The following is a 24,309-nucleotide window of genomic DNA, read 5'->3' on the forward strand; positions in this document are numbered from 1 at the left end:
GCCGCGCAAACGTACTCTGATTGGTGTTCGGATCTTACTGAAGAGTTGCGCGCTAACACGAAACAAATATGATTCGGTCAGATTCAACTGCACATGCGCGAGGCGGCTTGGAATACAAACCCTCCGTAGTCCTTAGAATTTTGTTTCAGTCCTCGTACAGTGAACTCCAGTTGAATCGCACTCGATGTATTGAAAAACTTTTGTATTAATTACAGTGAGCAATGTAGTGTTCAAATTAGAATTGACGGGAGCTTAATTTCATTTCTTTCCTATATTTTACTTCAAAATTTTGCGAATAACGTGAAGAGCATATAGTGAAGTGAAGTGTTAATTGAATGACAAATAGTTTATAATAATGGCAAAGTTTTTGGCAACTATTAAAGCAATAATAACTCGATTAGTTTTTGCCGCACATGGTTTCATTGCGATTTGGCAAGTTACTACGTTTAAAAAGAATCCTCTCTTTTGGTACTTGAGTAGCCCAATTTTACTACTGTTCTTTGAGGGTATCTTCACGCTTTCCATAAAAGAAAATCAAGAATGGAAATGGTAAATAGCAACTTGCAATACATGTTTATAAATTTAAGTTAACTTTCTTAAAATATTTTTGATTCAAATAATTTCTTAGAGAATTATACGTTGCTTAAATTTTTAATTTATAATTAAAAGAATCTAAATATTTAAAAGATCAAGAATATGATATCGCCCTCGTAAGGGAATTCGAACGATAAAACAAGCTTACTTTTCCGTGCAAGGAAGGGTGTGTTTTTGTGGGTTCATCTCAATTTGACAGTCGGAAATTGAAGCATTAGTAACAAGAGCGGGACGAGACACAATCCACTATACGTAAAAGCAGGTCGAAAATTATCGACACATAGAAAAGGCTACGTAACAGTGACCCTCTTTTCTAATATCCTTTTCCATTCATATCCTGTGATCGATTGGATGCAGATTCAGCAGAAATACCCTACAAATATTGATGTATTAAAAAATAAAAAGCGAACATGTAATCACCAACTTATAAGTTTAAATACTGTGATCACTAGTTTTATACCATTCCCTATTTTGTTAACATGTACTAAAGGAATAAGTGTTAGAGAATGTATAATCTTCTTTCTTCTTCAACAGGTTCTGTCCTTCTGTATTCTTGTACCTCAGTAGTGTAGTGCCTGCAATATGGCTGCTGGAGTTGGACAAGGTTGATAGAAGACTGAAAGCATTTGAGACAAATGTCAACATATCAGAAAACTTTGACCTCACCAACTTGGCAGCTGAGGACTTGAAACATTTGGAGAAAGCATTGGGTGTCAGTATAAATTTTAACTTCTCCATTAGAAAATAACAAATGCAATCCCTTCTTTAAATCATGTATCAGCAATATGTGTTAAGAATGATTACTATTTAGGTAAATATCTACTTGCCCGACATACGAATCTCCACGGAGACATGGGTGACTTTAATCGAACAGTTCCTGATGTTAATTCTGATTATTGGAAGATGGATGTTACCAAAAGGTGAACTGACACGCGACCAACTAAGTCAATTGTTGTTAGTTTACATCGGAACAGCCGCAGACATCATCGAGTTTTTCGATTCGTTCAAAGAAGATCGGATAGCACGCGAACCGGTGCTGGTTTATCTGACTCTAGGAATTTGGGCGTGGTCCTTGATGCAATTTACCGTCGTCCTGACGGCTACCAAGTCCAGGAAGTCGCGACTCTCCTCCGGAAGTGCTGTCAAAAAGAGAGTACACACACAGACGAGCTGTTGTAGCATCGACGTTTGGGGGATCGCTTTGAACATGCTTCTACAGGTGCACTTTACTTACAGGTGTCTTCTTAGAAGTTGCACGCGTATTTGCTTCATTAAGTTTCTTCAAAAAATTTGTTACAGGACGGACCATTTCTTGCGTTCCGACTTATTCTAATTATACACTACCACATTGTCAGCTACATGAACATTTTCTTTACCTGCAAGAACACTCTGGTTATACTTCTTCAGCTGTATCGCTTATACGTCGTGCAAACGGAGAACAGGAACAAGCGAAAGAAGAAACCTGAAATGTCAAATATTAGTATCATTTCACGAGGGGACATTTATAAGGACATGAAAAGTCGAAAAACTTCGGTCGAAAGGAGAAGAAAGAGAAGAAGAGACAATGACGTGGAAGCAAATTACTCACACAGTGAAGAAACAACGGAGGAAGAGGAGCAACGTGATTCTTCTCCAAGAAACAATCATTCTAAACGGTGCACAATGTTTCCTGAAAAGAAAACAATTCTTTGTTAATAGTATTTCTTATTAAGTTTGTTGTAATGCACTTCTCAGATGACTTACTTGCTAAATTGTTACAGAAAAATGCATCAGGACATTAAACACTCTACATCCAGTTCTGGAAAACATAAAAAATTACAGAAGAACGAGAACAAGAAAAAATCCTGCAAAGATTCTAGAAATGAAGCGTCTACTGAAGAAGAAAAACGCAGACGGAAGATCGACAGAAAACCTTCAGCGAAGAGAGACAGAAAATTATCAGAAGGCACCAGGACGAAATCCAGAACCGATGACTCCAGTAAAAGTTCCAGTAGAAGTAGGAAGTGCAAAGACGACAGTGAAGACGAGTCGACCACCGAAGAAGTTGCTGAAAAGACAGTCAGTGAAGAAAGTGAATCAGAATCTGAAAGAAAAAGGTACATAAAGTAGTGGAAAACATCTTCACAATAGAACACATCTTTTAATGATATGATTTTTGCTCTTCACAGATACGTTCACCGAAAACGACTGCAAGACAGAGACTGACAAAGACGTATGGGCATCATCGCGCTCTTGTTCGTCTACTCTGCGATCCTCGTTACTTGCATGCTCTTCATACATGCTGGTGTCAATAATGGCATGGTGTTAACTACGAACGTGAAAAAAACATTTCGTACTAATTAGCTCTTTGCACTCCAACCTTTTTTATGCAACATACATCTTTAGCTTCAATTTATTTTTATTATCAAGTACCTAAAAAAATAATTGGTGTATTTTATACTTTTATGATTATGTAGTCTGCATATTATGTATGTTTTAAGCGCACAATTGGAGGGTAAAGAGTTAACAAGAATCGTCGAGCACAAAATTGTAATACTATCTATAAATTCGAGTAGCTTAAATTAAGATAAACTTCAGATTAAAGATTAAGACATTATTTTAATATTTGATCAAGTATGAACTTGACCCTTCACGTTACATTAGTAAACGAGCGACAAAACTTAATTAATATACAATGTTTATATTATTACCTGAAGTCTTTGTTAATAAACGAACAAAGAATTTTTGCTTTCTGAAATATTTCTAATGATTTAACTCAGGCATAACCAACACTCTTCCGGCAAACTTTACTATCTGAAAGTTCAACCTTAGTTATGCCTGATGTAACTAAGTTATAAAGTTCGATAATTATAAAAAACTAATTACGCAAAAGAATCTATTCAACATCGATTGCAAATATAATAAACTTCAAAGAACATATTCTGTCTTCTAACCGCACTATTACTTATCTACTCGGATTCTTGCAAGTGTCCAACCATTGCACACTCTGCACAGCATCCAAAGTGTCAATATAAGTAGCTAGATCGTCCTGATGTGTGCCAGTGGCTGCACAGTATAACATGGCTGTGTCTTCAAGCAAGTCCTGCAGGTACTGCGCCTTGGTCCCGGTCGAATCAGCATCGTCATTCACCGTAGACGTGCTCTCTTTCTTCTCAGCATTCGTTGTAGTCTGGTTTCGCTGAAGCGTCTCCACGTGCTTCGACACTTCGATCATTCTCCCCGGCGTGGAATCCAAGCCTGTCGGATTGATTCTGAAGAGCGACTGTCTGTTTTGAATACCCGATAAAAATCTTTGGTCAGTCGCGTTACTTTTCAAGTCCTTTGGCTTTCCCATAGTCAAGTGGAACCGCCTCCACTTTCCCTGAGGAAACGAAATATTTCTATTTCTTTCCGGGGAGTTTTGGTTCGTGTTCTCATCTTTGTTACAAAGTTCATTGACTCTGATGTTCTTCACAGAACAGAAAGGAGTGTTCTCTGGGGCTGACTTTTTAGCAGTGTTCTTATTGTACTCAGAGAGGATCTTTGCAATCTCTGAAGCTTCGTTAGTGTAACAAGTCTTGTTCACACCTTGTCCTTGACCCTTTTTAGGCACCTCGCAATACAAATTCCCTTCGCCAACATTTGGTATTTGAATCTTGGTTTGCTTTGCAGTGTTCAGCAGGTATCTGGTCATGGCGAATTCTACCTTCTTCTCGCGTTTCGGTGGAGTCTTCTTCGAGGACATCTGTTCGCTGAGGTCGAAGTGTTTGTATATCGATGATAACTCGCCCAAATTTTCTTCAAGAACCTGTGTATCTGCTGGTTTCACGTTGCTTGATGCAGATTTTAGAAACCGCGTATCTTTGGTATCTGTATTGACTAATATGAAAGGATTCTTGCTAGGTCGTATAACCTCTTGAATCTTCATTTGTCCTCCCTGAAGCGTTCTCACGTTACTGAAGGCAATAGACTTTTGTGTATTAGCAAGGTAGACTTTGTGCGCTGGAAACAGTTGCGTTTTTGGAATCTGATTGAAGTTCTTAACGTTCTGTGGTATCACAACTGCTGTGTAACTATCCGCAGCTTTACTTTCTTGAGATTTCTGTATATTCTCTTTAGAATTATTTGGTGACTTGCTTATAGGACTGTTTTCAACAGCGCTTGCAGGCTGCTGTGTTTCTTTGACGATAGTACACGTTTTGTTTTCATTCAGCATATCCAGCTTTTCCTCCACGGTGTTCTTATAAGTAGGAGTCATTACTTGCGAGCAGTAACCGAGAACACAATGAAAACTTTCGTGCATACAATTCTCAAACGATTTTTTCTTCTCTGAAGAATTCTTTGGTTTAACATTCGTGGAGCTTTTGGTCTTAATTTTGCCTCTTCTTTTCTCGTAGAACGAAGGAAGAGAATCGCGTAGGGGATCGACAGACACTACCTCCACTTCCGGCCGATCTATAATTTCGCAATAGGAAAGTCCGTCGAAGCTCGTAAAATACCGTCCCAAATATTCAGCAGCCAGACCAAGCTAAAAGTTCAAGCTTCATTAATATATAAGTTTTATTCAAGGTACAGCAAACTGAAAATCTTGCCTGTGGATGGAAGACTGGTCTCTCGTGCATTCCATGCACAGGCCATTCCTTCCATTCCAGAGCATCCTTCATGGTGGGCGCTTGATAAGTCGCTCCTACGTTGTACATTTTTCTCGTGACGGACCTCGTGTTCATGTACGGCTTTGTGGAAGATTTGCCTCGTTTACTGGGCTCTGGGTCGAAAAGCATCTCCTTCCTTTTCGCGGAAAGTAACCGCTGTCTTAATCGCGGGAAATTTTTGTCGGGGTCCTTCTTCTTCGCGCGTACTGGATTTCTTCTTACTTCTGCTGCGCTGCGGCTGCAAAAGGAAAAAAAATTTTACATGCAATATTTAATTATTTTATGTAATAAAATATTTGTGTTAAATATTTTATGCAACGCTTGGCGGTATATAGCATCGCCATTAATACGCAGATTCGTCACTATTAGCATACACAAACATTCGATCGAAATGGCAATATAACGAGAGTATTAGAAGACCTACGTTTTCCTTACGGTTCGAACTCTCCTCACTTTAGCAACGCCACTACCGGAAGATGAACCGCCACTGCTCGTTTCCGTGGAATCACGCACGTAATCACTGTCGTCTTTATACTTTTTATCCTGCTTGATATTAAACCTACCGAGAGGCAGTTTCGGTAAAAGTTCCAAGTTCCTATATTCCTCCGCGACAGTTTCCTGTTCGATCGTTACTGATTTTAGATCATGTTATTCTTGTAATGTCATTTTAGATGTTTCACTCACCTCCGGTCGTTCTTGTTTCTCACTGGGTCTTTCGGATTGCTGTCGCGATGAACGATCGTCTTCTTTTTCTATTATAGCAATCACGCTCACGTCATCGTCCTCCTTACCGTTAGAAATACAATTTTGTCGTTGCAACATTTGTTTCGGGTTATCCATTTTGTGTTGCACGTAATTTCGAACGTTAATAACCTTGCAATACCTTCAGTTTATTTCATTTGACAGTGTAATGCACTGATTCCGAGAATACGTAGAATTAACCCTAGAATAACAAGATTTTTGCACACAATAATAACATGTTAAAATTGATACCAATTATCTATGCACTTTTGGATAGAATTTAATATAATATCAATAGAGAATATTTATTTAATAAAATAAGATATATGTGTATGAATTACTGCTGACACTGTTATTGCATTACTATTGTAGGGTTAAATACGTAAACGTATTTATGTTGACATACTTTTTTAGACTGCTCAGTAAAAACACATATTATCTTCCAATACAAATATCTCCTTCCTCATGTCGTTCGTAAAACACTTGTTGACAAATTGAAACTGTTTTTGTCTCCTGAATGTTGCATGAAAATATAACCACACGTCCCATGCTTTTGTTTCCTCAGTCGGATAAAGTGAAAGGGAACAATAGTGTCATCTAGCAATTTTGATTCGAGTTCAATGACACTTATGACACCGGATGTTAATTATGCACTGCCGACCTTCAGAATGTTACATTCTAAAGTTTTCTGCTGGTATTTCACAAATCTTATAACTACGGTTAAAACTGTAAATGCGTGTAACACTATCCGTGCGTAGTCTCCGACGTTCGAAAGAAATCTGTCCTTTGGCCACGTGTTAGATCCTCGAGGACTTCGCAGATGTACGTCATTGTATATACAATTGAGTATCGCATGCATCTCCTGAAGATCGTTTCAAAAATGTAAACCTCATCGATACATTGATTTACACATTTCCTGTTTCAAACTCTACTGAAAATAAATTACAAAATGAAAGAAATAAAGAGCAAAACAATTTCTAAAGAATTCTACAAACAATACATGCTGTAACTAAAAAATTTTCAAGTACCAGAAGAGGGTTGGTTGAATGAAACAAAGAATCCCGTCGTAGCTCTTCACGAGCGTTGATTTTATTCCAAACAAAATACTAAAACTATAATAGCTATTCCCTTTTACGTGTATGTATAATACATATATATATTTATATTTATATATAGAAGTACGAAATATAACATCATCGCTCGTATTGCACATGGAGACTAAAACTGAAATATACACATTTATGTATAACCTCCTTTTGGCACTCTATTTGACTGAATATTTATTTACAAAAAAGAAAAGAAAGATTTGTCTGCGGTTATCCTCGGTGTTTCTCTTAATTCATATTGTCCGTGGTTAGAGCCAGCGTAGTCAAAACTGATCGCCGATTCGGGTTTACACCCAGGTTCTCCCAATTTATCCATGACAAACGTGCCGTCAGATCTAAGGAAGAAACATAATCTATAAATCTAGGTTCAGAAAGGAGCCAATGCTGAGTGCTAGGGGCAGCCTAGATATTAAACAAAAGCTAAGAGAAGCTTGTAGAAGTTCTAAACAGAACTTAGTGTAATTTAAATTAATTCTAAAGAAAAATTAAGGGGTGTAGAAAAATTCTAAGCAGTTTTTGAATGTCTAAGGAGATCCTAAGTGCAACCTGGAAAGATTCTAGGAGAATTCTAAACAGTTTAGGATTTTATTAGGAAAACTTGAAGGATTCTTACCACTGGTGTTCCATTCAGCACGTTCCCCGTTTATCTCTCCTCTAAGGCACCTCTCGACGTAAGTCAGTGGGTCAAGTCTAGCTGCCAGCACCTCTCGAAGAAGAGCGATGTAGGCTATTGCCAGGCGTAGAGTGTCGATTTTTGATAGCCTCTTCTCGTAGGGGAACGTTGGTACATGAACTCTCAGCTCGTCGAAAGCCGAGTTGATGCTGCTAAAAATCGTAATCACACTGACAACCTGTTTTATCCGCTCATTGAATTCCTTCGACTTATTTATTAACTCTGTCTTATAATTTGAGACTGATGTATCAAATTACTGTGAACATTTCCTCACCTCAGCATACGTTTCCTTTCCCTGATGTTGGCAGCGTGTCGCTGGATTCTGTAGGGGCTACCATTTGGATAATAGCCCTCTTCTACACCGTTTAACTCTGTATCATTGTGATCTAGAATACACAGTGTAATTAAATACTCTGGGGATTTAAATGAAATGAGTTAAAAGGAACAATTGTATCAATGTGATTACCAGGTGTAGAAACTGGCATGTGGTAATGGAGAGGAGAATGAGTATGAGAAGACGTGTGTGCGACGTGCTGGTTGGATCTCCCGGCGTAAACGCAAGAAGGCAGTTCTACGAGATCTTCTTCGCTGATGTCGCTGCTGGGCCCCACGTAATACTGACTACTGCAATTGATAAAATTATTTTACAAACATCATTCAACCTACAGTGCCTGAAGTTCAGATTATAAGCGCAAATTCTAAATGAAGATAATGGTCAACTTTCTTCCTTAGTACTTTTGAAGGTTCACCGAAAGATAATATACTTTGTACAATGTTGGAGTAGATTGTTATAATGTTCATCTCTCTAAAGTTAGTCAGAAAGATCTTCACCTTGTACAGGCCACGGTCGAGTCAGCGGCTCTAGAAGTGGTACCGACCCTATGTCGCATCCTCTGACCTCTGTCCTCGTATTCGTACGTAGAATGACTCGCCATTCCGCTTCTCTTTACCTCACCAGCTCATTAATCACTACACTTGCAACCCCTAGAGTCAATCTACTAAAGAATAAACTTATCCAATTCCTATGGAACTTCAAAGAACCTGAAGATCCAAAATCCTGGAGATTCTGAACATTCACTTGTTACTTGACAGAATTGTCTGCTAGTTCAGGGGTAATCTAAGTCCTTCGGGAACACTTCACGCGGATGAACAGCAAAATTAAGAAATGTCCACGGGATAACCAGGAGTCAGACTATCGGCAGAGTCCCTGGGGAGACTGGTTTATATAGCGGAGCGAAGGGGATGATCGATACAACCCCTGGGCGGAGACCGCGTCCAATAGCGACTGTTCTAGGGGTGCAACCGTCTATCACAGCTTCCAGCGATTGGCGAATCGGTTAATAACCAGAACCTCAGCCTCGGCGGTCCTGTGGTTCATTGTTACTGCCTGGCTGAAATTTTATTTCCATCGTTTTCCAACCCTCTGACATGGTTCGGGAGGAGGAGGACGTTTACTAGTAGACGAACCAACGAGAGACGAGGAAGAACAATCCTTTTCGCGACGAGAACTCGTTTCCTACCGAATGGACGCTCCTTAAACCTGAAAATTCGAGGCCCAGGAATTATGTCGGGATGCTTGAACATTTTATGGGGGCGGGTAACATTTTTGTCCAGATAGCTTACTTACTTCAAGACTGTTAATATATTAACTACCCCCATCAGCATTTACCATTTCTTTTTATCAATTTAAACGCGTAGTTCAAATGCAAAACACATTATCATTTTTTATAAAAATGACAGAATTACAAAATAGTAACACTTAAGGGCAGCAAAGATTTGATTTCGTTAATAAGCACTGAGTTTGACCGCCGAAGCTTTTAACAACATTAGCTTAAACGGTGCTCAGGGAAAGCTGACAGCCTGAGAAAGAGTGGATCGATCGGTATGAAGCAACCGCGGACAGAGCTTCCCCTTTATCAGCGAGAAATAGAGATCTGAATGGGCCAATATTCAAATGAGACGCGTTTAACGGACAATGAGAAACGCGGCGGCGTCGGTGGCGATGCAATTATGCAAGGTGTTAATACGATCACAATGGTGGTTCGCTAGGGTTGTACCTAGGCGACCGGCAAAGTTTTGTCGCACCAACCATTGGAAAACGAGTGTGTCTACTCCTCATCGGTGGTTGCTGAAGGGAATTACTATTGTCGTCTACCAATACGCATATAATTGGGATTAGCCCTGGAACGTATGAGAACACGATTCAGATAGAGAACCTCTCTGGATTTCACGTTCAATTTGCATATTTTGATATTATCCGACGAGATTGGAGTCGTGTTGCTTATTGAGGCTTTCCTTGATGGTTTAGTCCCTACAAATAGAAAATATTAATCATATTTGTTTGCAAAAATTTTATGCTGTAATTGAAGTGACTGCAATACTGCACTAATGCAATACTGTACTAACATAATATTGTAACCTAATACAATTGAAGACAGAGTGATTGTTGCTTACTGAAGGATGTGTACCTTGATGAATTATCAGATGAGTGTAATAGGCACATCTATGGTAGATATTGATAAAATCTTGGGGTATCATTTTGTAGTAGTAAAATGGGAACCAGATGCGGCTCGAGTGTCGGTTTTACGAGTATCACTCCGCAAACGTTCCGGAGCGTGCCGTTTCGAGGATCGTGACAAATTTCAAGAGAGCATTGTGTGTCCCCGCAAACAATTATTTATCTCAATTTGTCACGTAGCCGAGTAGAGAAGGGGGAGAATGTTGGCCAACCAAAATCTGGTTCAAGCATCTACGATTTTTTCCAGCCTCGTTCATCCGTGAATTCTGTGCGAACAAAATACAGCAACATTTAATAAATTAATAGATGTCTTTCTTTAGCGGTACAATATTACTAAAATATTATACATAAATATCTAAGTCCACAGTTCTGAATTCCTACATTTACAATTTTTTAAATTTGTGATAATGAAAGTACCGTGAAAAAGTTTAAAAAACAAAACATCTGAAATTGTGAGCCCCACCTACTAAGCACAGGAGTTTATACAAGAAATGCCGAGGGATCGCGGATAGCCGAGCAAACATTTAATTCGCGATTACATTATTTTCGAGGGATGAGGAGCAGAAGGGACACCCTGTCAGCACCAGTTCGTCCAGAACACATCTACAAACTGCAGGGAACAACGGGGTACCATTCCAACCCCACGATAATAGAGATTTCACGCCGCGGGCCCCACTTCGGTTCTCACAGTAGGGGTCCCATGCTTGCTCGATTATCTATTGGCCAACTGGTCAACTGACCAGTGTACAGTGAACATGGGTCAATATATTCTCTGCCTGGTACGTGCAGTGAAACGCGTGCCTCTAAGTATCTGTTTATAGTCCCTGGGGATCAATTTGTTTGCTAAATTATTTATTGGTCAAATACGCTGACGAGGAAGCGGTTCTAGGCGCCTTCTGAACCACGAATATGTTTGAACTGCGGTTTGGGAAATGTAAACTCCACAATTTTGTTCTTGTCTGTTGTAATTCTTCGTGACAATGATCCCAAAAACATCTGGAATAAATTAAATTGTGTGAGTGATACGATTGCAAGGAGCATCATGGAATTGAAAAGTATTTGCATTTGATTATTTTATTGCATTCACCTGATGTAGCTTTGATACACAGTGGATGATATTTGAGAAATCGAGGAACGTGATACGTAAGGGGATGCAGGATAATCCTGACGTATCCGTCACAAAATTGCTTATGAGATTAGGACCTGTTTTATTTTGACAATACATTGTCATTCCTATTTTAAATAAAAAATGATTATTATTTATAATTGTGAGATATTCAAACTAATTTTTGCTTCTCAAAGATAATCGTTAAAATCCCTTTAGGTGGCGATAGGTCGTGAACCAGCTAGGAAATGAAATATGCGGAGCAATGCAATTGACGTTCACCGCCACAAACTGTGTGCAATGACACGACACTGAATTGTGGCCAATCGACGGGCTGACGCTGAAAAGAGAGTTGGGTGGAACAGAGAAGCCGTAGACAAAGAGAACGCATAGGGACGTGGGATCGTGTGCCAGCAGAGGAAAGAAGAAATGAAGAAGACAGAGAATGTGAGAAGATAAAGCAAAAGAAACAAACATTTTCAAGATAGACTTAACAAAAGAAAGACACAATTCCTAGTGAGCCATTCAGTAAAACAATAACAGTATGCAGTTACTGAATGAATTCAGTACCTCAAAACAGAAACAACTGTTTGTGCATGAATGTGAAAATTAGTTGATAAATATTTCAACTGAAGATGAGGTATTTAAAGAGATTTCTCGTGAGCCACACAGTGAGGAGGTAATAGAGAGGAGGTCCAGAAGAGTAACAGAAGACTTCTGTATCCCCCTTGCTTTCTGGCACTTACTGGTGCCCTGAAGTCGTCCCACCGGCGGCCACGTGGCGAAGCGTGCAAGCTTTTGTCGCGAGCTCGGTCTCTACTTTGCCCCAAAGGGGGAGGATCGTCGAGATTCAACGTGCAAGGACACGTGTACCAAATAGGCTTGGTGGCCCAAAGCCTGTTTGCGTCGGCCAAGGACCACGGTCGTGATGGTCAGGAGTGCGATGAAGCGTGTAGGTCTTCGACTGCCTTCAATTCCAAAGTTCAGAGGATATGGTTAGCATTTATCAACGTAAACTTTTCCATTCAGCTGACATTGACATCTTCAGCATTCTTCACTTGGAATTTGTTAAGTTTCCTGCACTGCATGGGGTACTTGAGGATTCAGGAAGATCTGTACAAGTGGAAGATTTATTTTAGTAAAATTAGTTAATTATATTGATAGTATAAAAAATGTTCTGTACCAATTATATCATCTATTACTTTGTAGATACCAGTTGCTTGTATAAAATAAAACTAACGTGAAGAGAATAGTTTTCACTCCGTTTATTTCCTCTTCCTTTTTTGAATTCGATCGAACACGAACATCCATCTCTCTGTTTTCAATAACCATTTCTTCTGTCTTTCACTTCTATCTTCTGTCTAACACCCGCTCATTTTCCTTTTTTACCAACACTCTCAGTCGCGACGAACGGATACCTTTTGTGCCAATCAACGGCCTTCCATCGCCGAAGGTGAACGCCGATAATCCGAGCCGAGGAATCGACGTTTCTGCTCGACAGCTTCAACGGGAAAACGCTCTCGCGTAAGGTGAAATTCCCAGGGGTGAAAAAACTGACAGAAGTTGATAACCAGAGATTACCATGAACTTTTACTGATCATGTACCTGCCAGTAATTGATTTCATTTAATCTTCTCGTTCATATTTTGTATTCATTAATTACTTTTAAAGTTAATATTGACGTTGGATAGTTCAGGTACCAAAAGAAGCTACTAACAGCAGTCGTGGGACGAATAGCAGAAGCCTGTAAAAAAAGGAGAGCGTGCGAAGTTGTGATTGTCACAGAAAATTGGCCGTGCAATGCTGCTTAACGCAGCCGATATAAACATACGTGTTGGAATTAATGATACACCGTTTAGTTACGCGTCAGTTGATTTTCCCAGGGCACCGCTTTTGTGCCTAATAGCAGGGGGAGCTTTGGATGGGGCACCATGACCCGCCCGCTTCAACGCACTCTTCAATATGTCACTGTGGCTAATTTTAGGGGCAAACTACCGACCACCAGCGACAAAGTCGAGCATTCTTCTTTTTTTATACGTCTAATCTCTGCAGCAATCTTTTGTGAACTTTAACGTGGGTTTCACTAGGAAGCTTCATACTCGATCGTCAAATTATCTGAAACAACGATGCTGATTTAGATCTTTAGGTTCAATTGTATCATCATAAAGTTTATATGCTTCAATTAGACAAATTAGAAAATTAATATGAGTAGTTCAACATTGACAGTTTTGTTAAAATCTTGTGACGAAAGTATTGCAGCTCATTGCCACAGAATAAAGCAAGTATTTCATGGTTTTAATTATTCTGCAATTATTGAGGTATAAATTCTTGAAATGTAATTTGCTTTCATGGCGACGGTGAATTACCAAATGATGGAACGTCCGAGTGTAAATGAATCAATACGTTACATAATTGTCAGTTTAGTCAATTATATCACTTTATACGCTATCGTTCGATCTTGTTTCCGACGAGATAATAAATGACAAAAGATGATATCGATTTCCAGAGTTTAAACAGCTCTATTAAATGATGGGATTTTTCAACAGCCTTCTGTTTTGTACATCAATTGTTCTTCTACCTCCAGTTTCCTATTTCTATCTTGACATCTTTGTCTTAAATATGAAGTACAAAAGCTCTGTAAAATAAAATACCTCAAACAATTACATAATTACCCTCAACATAAAGTACAACAATTCTTACAATCTGTCAAAGTAGAAGCAATGACTATTTCTCTCAGGGTACCGACTCAGCTCAATGTTCCAATCATGCTCGTACTCTAGTTAAAATCATTTGCACGTTCCCGGTAACGTGCACCAAACTTGGTCGATCGATAGTCAGCAGCCACCGGAAGCGGTCATGTCGATCGAGAAGCCTCTTCTCTAACGCAAAGGCAATTAATTACGGAAGATGATCGGTAATTAACAGTAACCGTAGCTGGATAACGTTCATACGGCAACGCTGATGTGGAATATACGAGGAGCCGCGGCTGTAGCTGACTCTTTATGGTGGGGTGTGCTCGTGACGTGAATTATTAGCCCTTCGGCCCTCGAGACACCCTACGGGGGTTGGCTCGCTGCACGGGCGTGGCTTATTCGAGGTGGCAGGCGTGGTCTTGACGCCACCCTGGAAAAACCACTAGACAACCCTCCTCTTTCGTCGAGGATATGCGCAAAATTGATTCCGGACGGATTCCATTTCTTATGAACGATTATTTTATAGACTGTTCAAATTGATTTATAATACACCGGTAAAATAATTATCTTTCTTCTGTCAGACCAACCAATCATTCAAGAAAATTTATTTTCGGGATTGTCCAGGGGAGCCACAAAGTTAGTTCTGCAATTAGTAAGAAAATTTAGTATGCGTCATAAGATTTTCCTTACATCTTGTGTTAAGTTGAAGATACTACCAACCTCATATGATTAAGCTCCCCAAAAGCTGTACCACATCACAATTCATTTATGGTCTTATTTAAAAATATGTATATAACATTTTCTACTTAATTTTATCTATTTAACATGCCGGTCAGTTTGAATATAACTGTGGAATGTCCTGTACCTCTTTTGAAGTATCTAAAAATTAATCTCCCATAACAGACTCATTCCCCAAAAAATTCTAGCTCACTTGGAAAAGGAACGAGAAGTCTCTTAAGCTTTGCAAAAGTGTACTAAAGCTAAAGCGATCCCGTTTAATTCCAAAAGCTTGGAGGCTTGATTACAATCGGGATGCTAACAAAACGCGACATAACGGCGAAGGCACGCAGTTCTCGTGTACGACGAAATCATAGCGAAAACTTGGTGTAGTTCAAGGTGGTTTCCTCCATCTTTCCGCAGGAAGAGCAAGTTGTACGAGTGGATGAGGCCGGAGGAGGAAAACAGCCGCAGGAAGGGATGGGACGAGGACGCAAGGGAGGAGAGACTTCGCCATCCTCCGAAAGCTCTGTGCCCGCGTTTGTACAGTGGTAATGGGCTGTCAGAAGCAGACGTTCACTGCTCGTGCCTTATATACCAACACTATTACGCTGCTCTTGGGTCGGTTCCTATCGGCTTCCTCGCATTATCAACCCCTCTGATTGCGTTCTCCGCGTCTCTCCCTTCGTGTCTCTTTTTCGAGCCCAACCTCCGCCTCCTTCGATATCGTCTTCTGTGAACCGTGTAATCAACCATATACGCACGGCACTGCTCGCGAGAAATACTTCTCAAACGATGGATACCTGAAATGTGTCGTGTTAGAGACTTCATTTCTTTGATTACATACAAGTAATGAAGAATAGATTTAAACAATGTTTACTTATGTGTATCTCAGAATTAGTTTTCAGTATGAACAAATTTTTAGGTTAAAAGAGAATTCTGATCTCTAGATATGTGTAAATAGTACACTCTCTACAGATAAATTATATTGCTGTTATAAATATTAATGTCATTCAACCAGAAGACTTGCTTTTAAATCATTAATTTGTGTTAAGAAATACTCATTTACTTGGGAAAGTTGTATAATTACTAACAATGTATCTAAAGTAAACATTTAATTAACATTAAGAAAGTTAATTAATCTTAGAAGCTAGCTTTTGATTTCTTTAATTCTTGATACTTTAACGAATTGCAAATGACACTTATATTATCTAGAAATCTAGATTCCCAGTTCAATCAGTATAGCTTTCATCTGATTTTAAAGGTGTTTTAACTTTTTAAATTCAATAAAGCTATATTTCAACCATACTGGATCAATACTGCAATATGTCAGTAGCAGTAACAACATTTCCCTAGTTAATAATTTAATTGGCTTCTGTTTGAACAGCTTCAGTGGTTTAAAATAAAATTTATGAAAATTTCTTTGTTCATATCTTCTTATCATTTTTCATCTGCAAGGACCAAAAGTCCTCACTGGTAGTTCGACCGCCGCCACGTGTTCATCGGCCACCCCCAACGTGCCTTTCCTTCCCGCAGTGATCAATACTGCGAAAGGTCTTCTGTACGGGACAGGTATATATACTACGTATATAATACTAGGACGTTGCTGGTCCAGACTTCAGTCGAGACGCAATACAGATAAAAAGACGCAGGTTCGTCAACAGCAGTACGTTGGAATCGTATCCTTGAAAACTTTCCATTTTAACGAACTTCGAATAAATAACCTAAAGTCTATTGTTCGTTATTTTACAAACGCTATTTTTCATTTGCATGCTTTAATTAAATAACTGAATATATAAATCCTGAGTTCTGAAAGAACAATTAATTCGTCAGTGACGAACAGAGGTGGGGATAAATGGGAACATGTGCTCTAACCATATAAAATGAATACAATTAAATAGCAATAAACAATGTATTTTGTTGAAATAAACATAAGATCTTTACCACAGGGCTCTACTTGAAGCTGCAATGCATATTTCTTATGAAAACAGGTAGATTTTCATCAGTCTTTTGTTGCGACCTTCATATTTTCAACTCGCCATTCCGAACAATTCATTTCAAATATTCGCCAGTTAAATTTAGTCTTAAAATGTTTTTATATCGATGCAGAACTCGGTAGCATGATGTGTAGATCTACACTGCCCCTGGTGTATGTAGCATAAACTATTTTTGAGCGATCGAGCCGAAGGCGATCGAAGCTCTTATACTTGACTTTGCAACTTCTTTGTCCGCGTTTTTCTTTTGCACCACTCAACCAAATCTCATCAAATTTTGCACGCACATGCGTATGTACATCCAGATGGACATAGAAAAAAAAAATTTTTAATCGGACTTGCCACGGAGGAATAATCACCCAAAAAGCTGATCCTAAAAAATTGGGGTCTGCACACGCATATAAGGAAAATAAAAAAATGAATATTTCGGCACTTTGACGACGCAGTATGGTTCCTGAGGCATTTAGAAACAAATTTCTATTAGGGTTTGATGCGATTTGATGCCTAATAAAGCCAGAAAATCAATTTTTGTCGAATTTGGTTCAAAACGGTACAGGTGGCGCCATCTAGCGGCGAGCGGCGGAACTACGAAAAACTAAAATCTCGATTTTCTCGAAAACTAGGGACTTTTCCGAAATTCTGAGATATACAAATTGTTCCTTATCGCCTACGGAATCGAACGAATGTAATTATAGCCCGCTAGGACAATTATTAAGGAAAATAGAAAAATAGCCCATTTCATGGACTAAAAAATTGGCGTCCATCTAGCGGCGAAAGTTGGAACTACAAAAATAGAAAATCTCGATTTTCTCGAAAACTAGGGACTTTTCCGAAATTCTGAGATATACAAATTGTTCCTTATCGCCTACGGAATCGAACGAATGTAATTATAGCCCGCTAGGACAATTATTAAGGAAAATAGAAAAATAGCCCATTTCATGGACTAAAAAATTGGCGTCCATCTAGCGGCGAAAGTTGGAACTACAAAAATAGAAAATCTCGATTTTCTCGAAAACTAGGGACTTTTCCGAAATTCTGAGATATACAAATTGTTCCTTATCGCCTACGGAATCGAACGAATGTAATTATAGCCCGCTAGGACAATTATTAAGGAAAATAGAAAAATAGCCCATTTCATGGACTAAAAAATTGGCGTCCATCTAGCGGCGAAAGTTGGAACTACAAAAATATAAAAATGCGATTTTCTCGAAAATTAGCGAACTTTGAGTACTTCCGAGACTCAGAAAGTGTTACATGGTCGCATTGGAAGCAAAATAAAGCAATAAAAGTTTCCTGAAAGCTTTAGTAAAGAAAATAAAAAAAATGTCATTTCATGGACAAAACTAGTGGCGCTTTAAGATAAAACATAAAAGGTAATATTTCGCAACTTTGACGACGTAGTGTACTAGACATTTCAAAGCAATGTTTGTTAAATAAGTTATTCATTTTGTTACTTATTAAACCCAGAAAATCGATTTTTATTTGACCCCTTTACTGCGTATTTAGGCATACGTTTTTCAGTTTAGTTTGCAGTTTCGCCGCTAGATGGCGCCACTAGTTTTGTCCATAAAATGACATTTTTTTTATTTTCTTTACTAAAGCTTTCAGGAAACTTTTATTACTTTATTTTGCTTCTAATGCGACCACGTAACACTTTCTGAGTCTTGGAAGTACTCAAAGTTCGCCAATTGTCGAGAAAATCGCATTTTTATATTTTTGTAGTTCCAACTTTCGCCGCTAGATGGACGCCAATTTTTTAGTCCATGAAATGGGCTATTTTTCTATTTTCCTTAATAACTGTCCTAGCAGGCTATAATTACATTCGTTCGATTCCGTAGGCGATAAGGAACAATTTGTATATCTCAGAATTTCGAAAAAGTCCCTAGTTTTCGAGAAAATCTCGATTTTCTATTTTTGTAGTTCCAACTTTCGCCGCTAGATGGACGCCAATTTTTTTGTCCATGAAATGGGCTATTTTTCTATTTTCCTTAATAATTGTCCTAGCAGGCTATAATTACATTCGTTCGATTCCGTAGGCGATAAGGAACATTTTGTATATCTCAGAATTTCGGAAAAGTCCCTGGTTTTCGAGAAAATCGAGATTTTCTATTTTTGTAGTTCCAACTTTCGCCGCTAGATGGACGACAATTTTTTAGTCCATGAAATGGGCTATTTTTCTATTTTCCTTAATAATTGTCCTAGCAGGCTATAATTCCATTCGTTCGATTCCGTAGGCGATAAGGAACAATTTGTATATCTCAGAATTTCGGAAAAGTCCCTAGTTTTCGAGAAAATCGAGATTTTAGTTTTTCGTAGTTCCGCCGCTCGCCGCTAGATGGCGCCACCTGTACCGTTTTGTACCAAATTCGACAAAAATTGATTTTCTGGCTTTATTAGGCATCAAATCGCATCAAACCCTAATAGAAATTTGTTTCTAAATGCGTCAGGAACCATACTACGTCGTCAAAGTGCCGAAATATTGCACTTTTCATGTGCAGTAGATTTGACATAGGCGGCTCGCGTACGTATCGCAATGCTGACACAAAATAATTAATTACTCATTACCCGAACATTATTTATGAACTTTCATGATCGAACCATGTAAATAATGCATTGCTGACCATTCGTTAATCATAAAAGTTCATAAACTGTGCTCAGAAAGTGAGTAATTGACGATTTTGCATACTCATTATTGGGTATATTCCTCCTACGCGCCGCCCGCGCATGCCACGAAGGATTAATCACCGAAAAACCATATCCCTGTAGACTTTAAAATGCAGAATTGTGATTCCAGGAACTATGCAAGCACAGTAATTTAATTATTTTGAAGTACATCTCATTATCATGTACACCAGAGTTTGAATTTTCTGCGCTTTCCGAAAAAGCTTCGCGTGGTACCATCTAGCGATGAGCTAGGGAACTGACAAAATAAAAAACTTCGTTTCGAAACCATAGACCATACGCTCGTACAATGTTTTCTGTAAAGGTAGTAAGATAGTGAATTGTTTTGTTTTCAGTTCTGAAGTCAGTATTTATTTCTTTACTTTTGATTAAAGTATGGTATTCGTTATCACATGTAAAAAATAAGTAATTGTAATTTAATGAATGAAGAATTGAATGGAATTATGAACCCAATGTTGTGAAAATCAGTGAATAGATTTTAGCACTGCAACAAAGTGATTCATTACTTAAAAATAATTAACATTATTAATGCTTCTGTTTAAACGTTTGAAGAAGTTTTAGTGTAGAAACTCATTACTTTATGTAAGAAGTTAACTTGATCATGAATAGATAATTAAATGCTCTTGCTACGCAAGGTGTTGATCAATTTGACACTTTTGGCTGTGTTTCTTGTGCTGTTTTACTGTTATCAAACGTCCAATGGTATACACTGGGTATTACACACTTCTGAGCAAGAAAATGTTTCGACCACAGAGTCGAACAATGGACAGTATACAATGCCTGCAACATTCACTGCGAGCAAAAATATGTACTATAACGTTTGGTGCATATTCACAAAGGTTGCTAGTAATTCACCGATGAAACGAAAGTTTGAAATTTTTGCTGAATCTCTACTCAGACTATCCTCTGTCAATATTGCATTTCATGTAATAACTGATGATGACAGTAAGGAAGTTGCACGTACAGTTTTAGAGAATATCTTATTGTCTACAGGAAAGTTTATGAAGGTATATCCATTAACATCTGACATATGATTCTCTCAAATTTTTATTAATAGGTTGTTGTGTTTCTTTCATTTCAGGTGCAGTATTATGATGTTCATGAACTTGCATTGCAACTGGAAGATATTATATCTGCAATGTCTCCCCATTTTAGTAGCAAACCTGGAACATATTATTCTGATGCTTTGTTTTTCTTATCATTGGGTTTGCATCGGATAGCTCCACCTGAGCAAAATGTTGCAGCAATGTTTGATGCAGACACAAAATTTCGCAAAGATATTAAGGAACTCTTTGAAGAATTTAATAGTTTTGGAAATGAAGCATTATTTGGCTTGGCTCCAGAACTTACCCCAGTATACAGACATGTTTTATATTTATATCGTAATAAGAATCCTAACACATTATTTGGAGAACCTGCTAGTTCAGGTGGTTATCCTGGTTATAACAGTGGAGTAGTGCTATTCAATCTTAATAGATTACGAAATTCCTCCATTTACCATGAAATTGTTAGAAATGAAAGTGTTAATTCCATTACTGAGAAGTATCACTTTAAGGTAACAACTCCGACTTGATAATTTTGTTTTAATAAATTGTCATTGGGTAATTTGTTTATAGGGTCATTTGGGAGATCAAGATTTTTACACTCTTTTGGGAATGGAAAGACCTGAACTGATTCACACTATTGATTGTGGATGGAACAAGCAGTTGTGCACGTGGTGGAGGGATCGTGGCTACACCGACGTGTTTAATTATTATTCAAAATGTGATTCTGAAACAAAATTATGGCACGGTAATTGCAATACTCCTATACCTGATGACTGATCCAGATCTCTCTATTAAAAATAAGGGCACAGACTACGATTACTATTAGTGCAATCGCAAAAGTTTTACAAAACTGTACCTGTTACTATTTGAATGACGATGTTAAAAATGTTTTACATATTATTATTTTAGAAATCTGTGATTGTTTGGTGGCAATACATATCTTCCATTATCGTGGCAATACTTTTAGCTATTATGTAAATTTTATCATTTCACAGTGCCTGCAAACTATATTTTAAGATATTGTCTTTGTCTATTTTATATATTTCAAATATATATATTAAAGTTATATAAAATCGAGAAAGAAAACTTTTTGAAAAATAATATTTCAAAATTGATTTTCAACTTATTACTAGATATATATTGTTGTAAAATATATAGGTGCTATTTTTATATAAATATAAAATATTGTTAAACAACAATAATTTAATCTGAATTGATACTACTGTATGAACCATTAAAGTATTTACACGAACATATGAGGTCATTATCACTTCTGTAGTTCCCGAGTTTCCCTTTAGGTAATTTTTAAATAGAAATCAGCGTTCTCTTTTTTTATTTTTAATGGAACTATAAATAATAACATGTATAAATAAATGTGTCGTCGTAATATATTTTTACGCAAAAGGAAAATAATATTAAATACAGTATTAACACATTGTAAGGTATTTACAGTAAATAATACGTTCTTTCGCTGCGATTACCATTTGCTATAAAATTTTTTTTCACGTTCAAGATCTATAAAACAATCGGATCTTCCAAACTGGTTAATTAACGATAATAATTTTGTAATCTGTTTTGCTCAAACAATATTATCAACGAAAAATTGACAATATATTTTCTATTCGATCATTGAAGCTTTGTTACAATATTTGGACAAAGTTTTCTAACAAAACAATTCCTCGTTCTTTCTTAACAGTGAATAATCATAAACGCAGAAAACGGAAACTGATTGTTTAATAATCATTCGTTGTTGTATGCACACACAAATTATAAAGTAAGCTTCGTTAACACACGTTTCAAACAAATTATGATTGACCAGATTGTTCTCAACAAATAAACAAAAAAAAGAAAGAAAAATAATAAGGTCTACTATCGTTCATTGTTATACACACACCCTAGCTGCATTTGAATTCGTTGTACAGTACGTAAAATAAAAGATGTCACCTTTGGTCCCAGTGATAGAAACTTAATGTTAATTGTAAAGAATAGGACATGTTAGTCAATATTGACCCACCCTTTCGGATCTAACTTCGACTACTCCTCCGAAGTTAGAACCGAATGGCTGAAAAAGAACTAAAAGAAGAAAAAGAAAAACTTAACAAGAATTGCGTAGACTGTGTCGTGTAAATGAGCAACATCGTTTCAAACGAACTTAGACAATTCGTTGACTATTTGGACATGGTAATACAAGACTCTCCCTATCGCTTTACACGCCTAAACGATATGTACATTTTTTTTTAATCGATCATTTAATGACAACTCTTCCTTTCCAGTTGTCCAACTTTTTACATACGATATTTACACGTGAGCGACTAACGTTGGTTGTTCCTACAGACTATTGGCCATCAAACCACCGAATAAAGTATTTGTAAGAAGTTTGACATTTAATAGGGAAGAGAGTGAAACAGAAGAGACATAGATAATCATTGACTGAACTTTTTCAATAATATATAAATAAATCTCTTTCCTATTACCGTCAATCATCTCCTATCACTAAAGCTGTACAATTTGAAGCACCAAAGCATTCATGGAATGATCTTCGTTGTTCTTTTGATCTTCAAGACGATGCACTCTTGCAAAAGGGTTGATGGAGCTAATTCATAGTTAAGCGTTAAGGGAACTTAACTCCTTTCCGCAGCCTGTAAATATAAATTTATTATAACCAATAATCTTAACTATTATTTCATTCATTTAATCTAGTCACAATAAAGTGCTTACGCTCTTCAAATTTTCTCTACCGCCAAAATTTCGAATCGATTCCAGCAACATGTCTCGCGAGTCCATTTGGACAGGCATAGACTTCGGTCTCGTACTTTTCAACGTGACGCCAGTAATTACAGGCATCGTCGGAGGTTTCGGTACATCGTTATTCGATAATTCTTTGGGTTTTTCTTTCGGCAAATTATTCTGACTTTCTTGAGCCCCGTTTAGTTTTATGTTAGAAATTTTAAATCCTTTCACCACAGGCATTTGCTGACTGCATTTGACATTAATCGCGTTTCTGAAAGCGATGTTGCCCTGATTCTGAGGTTGCACCCCTACGATCGTGGTGTATCTTTTGACATTAGAATTATCCTGATAACCATTCGTAGAAGACTGATCAAAATTAACGTGTCCGTTCTGTTTACTGGAATCTTTGTCTAGCTGCAGGTCCGAGCGCCGAGTCACGCTAGAGCGTTTTGGTTTAGGTCGAAGGTAAATATCCTGATCAAACGTTTTGGATAATTCTTTGAAGTTGACAGGCGAGGTGTCTATAACATTATCATCTTGCTTGTTCTCGAGAAAGCTTTTCTTCAGCTCTACTCCTGTCACCACAGGTTTATCGGTGTTTACAGGTTTTAGATCTACATTGACTTTGTTTAATACTGGCTTCTTAAAGCCTGACGCTGTGGTATGAGTGATTAATTTTTTAGTCAATTCGTTAGGCTCCCTCCTGTCTGAAGCTTCAAATTTATTCCTCTGTGCTTTTACGATATCCTCTACATTATTGGAACTATCCATCTCGTTCTTACTGCCGTTTATGTCTACGACGGTTTTGTTCTGGGTCTTATTAATTCCAAATTTATAATCTGTGTCCTTTTTTATCTGAACGTTAACGCTTGGCCGCTCTGACCAGCTACCCAAACTAATCGTAGGAGGTCCTGCATAGGAGTATCGCTTTGTATTTGATTCTGATGTCACCTTCTTAGGTTCTGGCTTCGATGGCTGGTTACTTGGTGCTGCTAGAGGATCACGAGCTGAAACTACTTTCGGTTCCATCGAATATTCGTTAGATGTGGTAGTTTCCGGTCTGAAACAGAAGGTAAGATT

At 37.8% G+C, this 24,309-nt stretch overlaps 5 protein-coding genes and 1 long non-coding RNA gene across 13 annotated transcripts in view; 2 read left to right on the forward strand and 4 right to left on the reverse strand.

Moving 5' to 3' along the window:
- The first annotated feature begins 25 nt into the window (after positions 1–25).
- On the forward strand, positions 26–3,019 carry LOC100880069 (transmembrane protein 26). The gene is made up of 6 exons (XM_012280376.2): positions 26–549; positions 1,129–1,306; positions 1,406–1,813; positions 1,894–2,249; positions 2,355–2,690; positions 2,763–3,019. The coding sequence occupies exons 1-6, from the start codon at positions 356–358 to the stop codon at positions 2,797–2,799; spliced, it is 1,509 nt and encodes a 502-aa protein (XP_012135766.2). The 5' UTR covers positions 26–355; the 3' UTR covers positions 2,800–3,019.
- Positions 3,020–3,172: 153 nt separating this feature from the next.
- LOC105661748 (uncharacterized) lies at positions 3,173–7,302 on the reverse strand. Its single transcript, XM_012280604.2, has 6 exons — positions 6,995–7,302; positions 6,373–6,894; positions 5,910–6,168; positions 5,650–5,843; positions 5,166–5,463; positions 3,173–5,101 (listed from the first exon to the last, which is right to left on the reverse strand). Exons 3-6 carry the CDS (start codon positions 6,063–6,065, stop codon positions 3,539–3,541), a joined length of 2,211 nt encoding a protein of 736 aa, XP_012135994.2. The 5' UTR covers positions 6,066–6,168; positions 6,373–6,894; positions 6,995–7,302; the 3' UTR covers positions 3,173–3,538.
- Positions 7,303–8,676: 1,374 nt separating this feature from the next.
- Positions 8,677–13,101, reverse strand: LOC100881082 (48 related 2). The gene is made up of 5 exons (XM_076541038.1): positions 12,609–13,101; positions 12,115–12,481; positions 10,214–10,529; positions 9,373–10,056; positions 8,677–9,285 (listed from the first exon to the last, which is right to left on the reverse strand). Exons 3-4 carry the CDS (start codon positions 10,281–10,283, stop codon positions 9,887–9,889), a joined length of 240 nt encoding a protein of 79 aa, XP_076397153.1. The 5' UTR covers positions 10,284–10,529; positions 12,115–12,481; positions 12,609–13,101; the 3' UTR covers positions 8,677–9,285; positions 9,373–9,886.
- A 34-nt stretch (positions 13,102–13,135) lies between these two features.
- Positions 13,136–15,608, reverse strand: LOC143265994 (uncharacterized). The gene is made up of 3 exons (XR_013040874.1): positions 14,781–15,608; positions 14,068–14,703; positions 13,136–14,002 (listed from the first exon to the last, which is right to left on the reverse strand). It is a non-coding gene; the product is annotated as an uncharacterized LOC143265994 (long non-coding RNA).
- Positions 15,609–19,748: 4,140 nt separating this feature from the next.
- On the forward strand, positions 19,749–22,816 carry Xxylt (Xyloside xylosyltransferase). Its single transcript, XM_003701079.3, has 3 exons — positions 19,749–20,460; positions 20,535–21,008; positions 21,070–22,816. The coding sequence occupies exons 1-3, from the start codon at positions 20,071–20,073 to the stop codon at positions 21,274–21,276; spliced, it is 1,071 nt and encodes a 356-aa protein (XP_003701127.1). The 5' UTR covers positions 19,749–20,070; the 3' UTR covers positions 21,277–22,816.
- LOC100881193 (uncharacterized) overlaps positions 21,870–24,309 on the reverse strand; it is a 38,045-nt gene continuing 35,605 nt past the window's right edge. For all 8 annotated transcript variants that reach the window (XM_012280406.2, XM_012280402.2, XM_012280408.2 and 5 more), the window contains 2 exons: positions 23,218–24,289; positions 21,870–23,138 (listed from right to left, as the gene is read on the reverse strand). In XM_012280406.2, the coding sequence (XP_012135796.1) occupies positions 23,121–23,138; positions 23,218–24,289 (1,090 nt within the window). In that variant the 3' untranslated portion in view covers positions 21,870–23,120. The remainder of the gene's footprint in view (positions 23,139–23,217; positions 24,290–24,309) is intronic.

Source organism: Megachile rotundata, chromosome 16 (genome assembly GCF_050947335.1).
Source record: "Megachile rotundata isolate GNS110a chromosome 16, iyMegRotu1, whole genome shotgun sequence".
NCBI classification, from domain to species: Eukaryota; Metazoa; Arthropoda; class Insecta; order Hymenoptera; family Megachilidae; genus Megachile; species Megachile rotundata.